This window comes from Macadamia integrifolia, chromosome 5 (assembly GCF_013358625.1).
Source record: "Macadamia integrifolia cultivar HAES 741 chromosome 5, SCU_Mint_v3, whole genome shotgun sequence".
NCBI classification, from domain to species: domain Eukaryota; kingdom Viridiplantae; phylum Streptophyta; class Magnoliopsida; order Proteales; family Proteaceae; genus Macadamia; species Macadamia integrifolia.
This window is the reverse complement of record NC_056561.1, coordinates 32823465-32829568: the sequence shown is the minus strand read 5'-3', so window position 1 is coordinate 32829568 and position 6104 is coordinate 32823465. Positions and strand designations below refer to the sequence as shown.

Below are 6104 nucleotides of genomic sequence, written 5' to 3'. Positions count from 1 at the left end.
GAGTTTTACAGGTTCCCCTTCCTTGTCTCTCTTCATCTGGCTTACAAGGTAAGATAGTGAAATACCACATCAAATCTCTTGGGAGATTGGGATCGAGAATTGATTGCTATGATATAATTGACACAACTCTTGAAAGAACTCAACCCAATAAAACAACTTATAAGTTGAGTGAACTAAGGCTATGTTTGATAGCCAAGAGAAGAAAAGAAAAGAAAAGAAAAGAAGAGAAGAAATGGTGAAAAAATAAAAAGAGTATGTATGTTTGGTTACCAAGAGAAGAAAATAAAATAAAAGAAAAATATTCAAAAAAATTTGAATTTTAAGAGAGAGATAGACACATAGGAAATCATTGTGTAATCATTCATTTTTTGTTTTATTATGTTTTCATATTTTTTCATGTTTTCTTGTGCTTTTGATAAGAAAATTTTTGGGGGAACAAAAGAAAATTTCACAATTCTCAAGGAAAATTTTGAATTTGAAAAGGTGAATCTTTTCATGGGTGAAAACATACCAAGTGCAAAGAAAAAATTTTAACCCAAGGAAAAAAATACAAAAATTGTACTTTTTTCTTTTCTTCTCTTGGCTACCAAACACGGCTACCAAACACAGCAAATGAGTGGTGTTTCTTCTTCTTTTTTTTTTTTTTTTTTTTTTAACTTAAAATCGATCTACTACGATTTGATATAGTTAATCCATGCCGGTATCAACATTGACCAATATGAGCAATATGGGTGTTCTCTCTCTCTCTCTCTCTCTCTCTCTCTCTCTTTGTGTGTTAGAAGAAATTGAAATTCTATTATAGAATAGAAATTGTCTAACTAACCATCAATGAAAGACCTTGACCATACATTGACCAATTAACGGGGAAACTATGACTCAAGAAAAAGAAAATGTCGACAAAAACAGCCTTTATCAGACCATTCAAGAAAGAATTAAGCCAAGAATACTGTTGGAGTCTGGTCTCAGTAAACATCTAATTAACCTAAAATCCATTCATGTGCTTCTCTTCCTCGACTCTCTTCTTCCCATCACTGCAAACTTGTGCAACAAATTCATTAATATTGTTATCTGAACTTCCACCTTTAGAAACTGCTTTCTTGGCCAACTCCCTCCACTTATCAGCATTCCTTCTCATCTCCTGACTTCTCTTTCCATCCATTACTTCTCTTAAACGCAACTGAAGTTCTTCTCTCCCCACAGTCCCCTTATCATCTTCCTCCTTAGCTCTCACACCCACACCCCAAACGTTCTCAATAAACTTAGCATTCGTGTATTGATCTGCAAACTTGGGCACTCCCACCATTGGCACACCAAGACACAGAGCCTCCAGTGTTGAATTCCATCCACAATGTGTTACAAAGCAGCCTATTGCTTTGTGTGCTAGCAACTCTAGTTGTTGGCACCAAGTCACTACTAACCCTTTCTCTTCAGTTGCTTCAATGAAACCTTGAGGCAATTTCTCACGCTCAGATTCCTTCACCACCCATAAGAAATGGCGACCACTCTCCTTAAGTCCCCAAGCAATTTCTTCCATTTGTTTTGGAGTTAATGCGACCAAGCTTCCAAATGATACATAGGCCACAGAACCAGCTGGTTTTTGTTCAAGCCATTTCTTGCATTTGTGGTCTAATGGCTTCCAGAGACTAGCTCCATATCCTCTGTCACCCTCTATTTGCCCGTCCAGGTAAGCTGATGGGATCATCGGCCCAATCAATGTTCCTCTCCATAGCTCACATACCCCTTCTGCAGCCTTTAATCAAATAAGTAGAAGACGATCAGAAAATTCAGAACTTCAAAGTAAAAAACAGAGTTCTTATAAAAACAAAAACAGAGGAATTAAAATCGAAGTTTAAAAACAAAAATTACCGGGAGTTGCAACTCCAAATCGTCAAAAGTGTTTCCGAAGATCCAATCAGCTTGGTGAAGATTATGAAATTGACTCAGTTTCATAGCTAAATAAGCAGGATAGGAATCAGGGGATTTGACAAAACCAGGTAAATCAGGGTAGTCCAATTTGTGAAGTCCAGGTATGGAGAGAGGTGTATCTTCAATCTTAATAGGCAAAGTATGGAGGCCTTTATGAATGCGATGGAATAAGCAGGTGACGGTGGCAGAGTTAGTGAAGAACGAAGCTCCACAAATGCCGTGTTGTTTGGCAACATCAAGTGCCCATGGAAGGAAAGCGTCATATATAACACAGGTAACAGGGGAGGCTGTGGTTTCAAATTTCCTGATGAGTTCACTCAGGGTTTTAGACCCGCAGGTCTTGAATGCCGTGAGGTAGGTACCCGTATCAGGGGCGAGAGGAAACCCACCCTCGTCGTATCCATCGGAGATGGCTTCGACGCCAATATTGGTGGCGTAAATAGACTTGACAGTATAATGGGTGGTGGCTATTGTGGCTTTGAGCCCTTTTGAGACTAAGCGTTTGGCAAATTGGAGAAGTGGGTTTATGTGACCTTGACTTGGATATGGCATCACCACCACATGACCTCCCCGGACTTGCTCTTCCTGCTCTCTCCCCATTTCCGGTTTCTTGCTTCAATCTGAGATGGGTTGTCCATTGGCCATTAGCCACCCTATTTATACTTGCATGGGGTTGCAGAAGCTACGCGAAAGTTGCTCCACTGAAGCTGTGGGACCCCAATTCTGTGGAAGCCCATTGAAAGGTAAGAGAGACGGCATTCCAGATTTCTCCTAAATTCATCAGTGGTGACGCTATGAAAATGATGACATATGACGAATGCCATCCATGGTACCTCTTCCATCACGGCACTTCAATTGGAATTGGGATTTGGAAATCGATTTTTCTTGGAGGGTTAAACTATTCGTTTAGATGCAAATTTGGACTCTTTCGAAGGGATCTTTGATTTGTTTTCATTACCATTCGTTTCCATTTAAACAATCACTTTCTCAATTTTATTGTGGGAATCGTTTTTGTTCCCATTATAGAAATATCTTTTCGCCCGTAGGATTGGATTGTAGGTATCAAAATTGTGATTTAAAGTAGAGGTTATTATTGAGTTTTTGTCGGTGCAGTTACCCATTAGAAGGTCTGGTGAAATAGCTCAAGACAAAAAAATTCATTTAAGGCTGCGTTTGGTAACGTTCTAGAAAAACATTTTTGGAGTTTTTTTCATTTTATTGGAACGAAAAAAATGAATAAAGCATTCGGTACATTTATGGTATTTCATTTTTTTTGAAACAAAAAGTGAAAGGAAAAAAATGGTGGAAACAAGAATTGAAAAACAACAAAAGGTAGGTACCGTTTGGTATCGTTCTTTAAGAACGTTTTTTTCGTTTTTCGTTCTATTAGAACAAAAAAACCGAATCTTGTGTTTGGTTCATGTTTGTGGTGTTTCGGTTTTTTTAGAACAAAAAGTTGGAAAAAAAAACGAAAATGGTTGGATTTGACGAAACACCCAAGAGTCATTCCGTCGGGGGTGTTTCGTTTCAAATTAAAAGAATTTGAAGCTTTCGTTCCCGATAAAACAAGGAATGCACAGAGAGAGGACGAATATGAAAGCAATTTCTTCTTCGCCAGTGCAAGTACCTCTTCGTTCTCCTTCTCCTTCTCTTCTAGCTTCTTCTTTCTTCTCTTCTAACCTCTTCACTTTCGTCTTCTTCTACTGTAGTATCAGAGTAGATAAAGGGTTTTTGAACCTTCGATGATGGATTCCAGATTCCAGCGATAGAGATCGAGTTTAGAGCCAAATTTCAGCGATAGAGTTGTGAAATCGCCAGTGCAGGTAAAGCCGCTTCGTTGTTTCTTCTTCTTGTCTTCTAACCTCTTTCTTCTTCTTCTCTTCTAACATCTTCTCTTGCGTCTTCTTCTACTGTAATTACAGAGCACAGAGTAGGTGAAGGGGCCAATTTTTTTGGGGTTTTTTTGACCACCTATGAGGGATTCCAGATTCTAGCGTTCGATATCGATTATGAGTTTAGAGCTTCATATTTTGTAAGTGAAATTTGTTCTTAACCCTAAAATCAACCTTTAAAACCTCTCAAATTTTTTCTTCTTGTCTTCTAAACCTATTCTCTTTCTTCTCATTCTCTAATCGCAGATCAGGTATACATACATTTTCCTCTTTAGCCCTGTGAAATCAATCATAGAGGGAAGACATAGGTAATGTCCCCAAATCGCAGAGCAGGTAAAGTCCTACTGGAATTTTTTTTATTAAGCTTTGTGCTTCATTTGGCTGCATATTTAGGTTATTTTCCATCTATTCCAATCGGATTTCTTATTCTTGATGAGAAAACTCTAAAAGGAAGATAGAGAGAGAGAGAGAGAGAGAGAGAGAGAGAGAGAGAGAGAGAGAGAGAGAGAGAGAGCAGAGTGAGGAGGGAGAGGGTGAAATCACTAGCAAACAGAGCACAATTCATTGAATTTTTTTTTTTGTCACGTAGCACAGAGACACTCCTTTGCCCACATTTGTTGACTTCTTCACCTGAGAATCAGGTACATGTCCTTGGTTCACTATGATCTCTTCATTGTGGTTTGATCGGTTGTGTGCTCGTATCTCTGATAACTGGTTTATGTATTTGGATTGATACATTTCATATTTTCTGTGAAATTTTTCTCCATTCTAGTGTCTTGGTTCAATCTGGATTTAAGGATTATACCTATTGCATGATCATTTTGTTGTTGGATATCAGAATAAGGTTCCTTTATGCTATCCCCATGTATTTTGTTGTTGGATATCAGATTAGGTTCATTTGTTGTTGGATTTCAATGAATTTATTTCCCCTATACTGTTACACTTCCAGACTCTAGACATTTGTTAATGTGTCCCATTTGGTTATGGCCATGTGATATATTTTATTTCCTAATAGATATTCATTCATTTTTTTCATCTCTTTCACTCATTTGCATTATCATTTCATTGAGAATACACCCAACAACCAGTTTCTTACGACGAATGAGAATATTGTTGGGTCTTGTGGTGTTTGTTTTCTAATCACAAGGTTCTCTCTCTCTCTCTCTCTTGGGTTGTTCTTTCTCCCTCTCATCTATTTATTACCTCCATGTATAATATCTTTGTTAGTTCCCCTAAATCATATCTTCTTCTTTTTCTCTATTTGTGGTTTTACTCTTTTTCATTAGCTTCTCCTTTCATTTTCACTTGGTGCAAGTCAGTCAAGCTAACCAACTGCTTACATTTTATACTTTTTTTCCTTATGGAGAGATTTCATGAAAACTTTGTAGTTTGCATAATTCAATAGTCATACCTACTTGGTATTGCTTGTTCCTTGAATTATTTAACTTCAATGAATTGGTGATCGATCAGGTTTGATATTTGTTTCTTTTTCTTCTGCTTTTGATAGTCAAGTGAGTTGTGTTTGATGAAGATGAAATTATCTACCTTCTGATTCACAACTCATATAATTCATAACCTACTCACCAAGTATTCATGTTATATTGTCTGTAACTCAACTTTGAAAAGGAATAATTCCTTACTTCTAAGCATGAAATAAAGGTCTATTGGCTACTTAGAATACCTTGTGGATTGAATAGAACCGATGCTATAAAAAAATTATAGGTACAAGGGGAAGGTGGGGTTCTAGAATATTGGACATAGAGAATCACCTTGGGGAAGGAATTCATGGGTCATTCTACTTACTTCTCATGGTCTCATGGATTGTTGGGAAGGGTTCAAATAATAGGGACACCCAAAGTCATTTCAACCACTCCGGAGAAATAGTTAGTCGAACATTCAATGTTGTCTTGATTGCAATGCAACGCCTTGTTAAGGAAAAAATCAGACCGTCAGACGTCAGTATGATGCCGACAGAGATTGCACAGAACCCGAAATACTATCATTTTTTGAAGGGAAATCTGTTAATATGATACATGTTTATAATTAAATATATGAATATATATATTCTTATATGTAGTGACCATTTAATTGTCACTATATGTCATAGCACTGTATTGGCGTCATAGATGGTACTCACATCCATGCGATAGTTCCAAGAGAAGATCAAACTTGATATAGGAATCGGAAGTGGATCACAACTCAAAATGTGATGTGTATATGTCTATTTGACATGCGATTCACATATGTGTATGCGGGATGGGAAGGTAGTGCAAATGATTGTCGAGT

The 6104-nt window shown here is 37.5% G+C and overlaps 1 protein-coding gene and 1 long non-coding RNA gene across 4 annotated transcripts; one reads left to right on the top strand and one right to left on the bottom strand.

The window, feature by feature from the left end:
- Positions 1–775: 775 nt before the first annotated feature.
- LOC122079279 (UDP-glycosyltransferase 74B1) lies at positions 776–2565 on the bottom strand. 2 transcript variants are annotated; one of them, XM_042645626.1, is made up of 3 exons: positions 1867–2565; positions 978–1750; positions 776–936 (listed from the first exon to the last, which is right to left on the bottom strand). In XM_042645626.1, the coding sequence occupies exons 1-2, from the start codon at positions 2524–2526 to the stop codon at positions 983–985; spliced, it is 1428 nt and encodes a 475-aa protein (XP_042501560.1). In that variant the 5' UTR covers positions 2527–2565; the 3' UTR covers positions 776–936; positions 978–982. The 2 variants fall into 2 exon arrangements, with proteins under 2 accessions (XP_042501560.1, XP_042501559.1); XM_042645625.1 differs by having other exon boundaries at positions 776–1750.
- An 877-nt stretch (positions 2566–3442) lies between these two features.
- Positions 3443–4460, top strand: LOC122079280. Of its 2 annotated transcripts, none has more exons than XR_006140391.1 (4): positions 3443–3749; positions 3849–3958; positions 4065–4151; positions 4413–4460. It is a non-coding gene; the product is annotated as an uncharacterized LOC122079280 (long non-coding RNA). The 2 variants fall into 2 exon arrangements; XR_006140392.1 differs by having other exon boundaries at positions 4408–4441.
- Positions 4461–6104: the final 1644 nt, after the last annotated feature.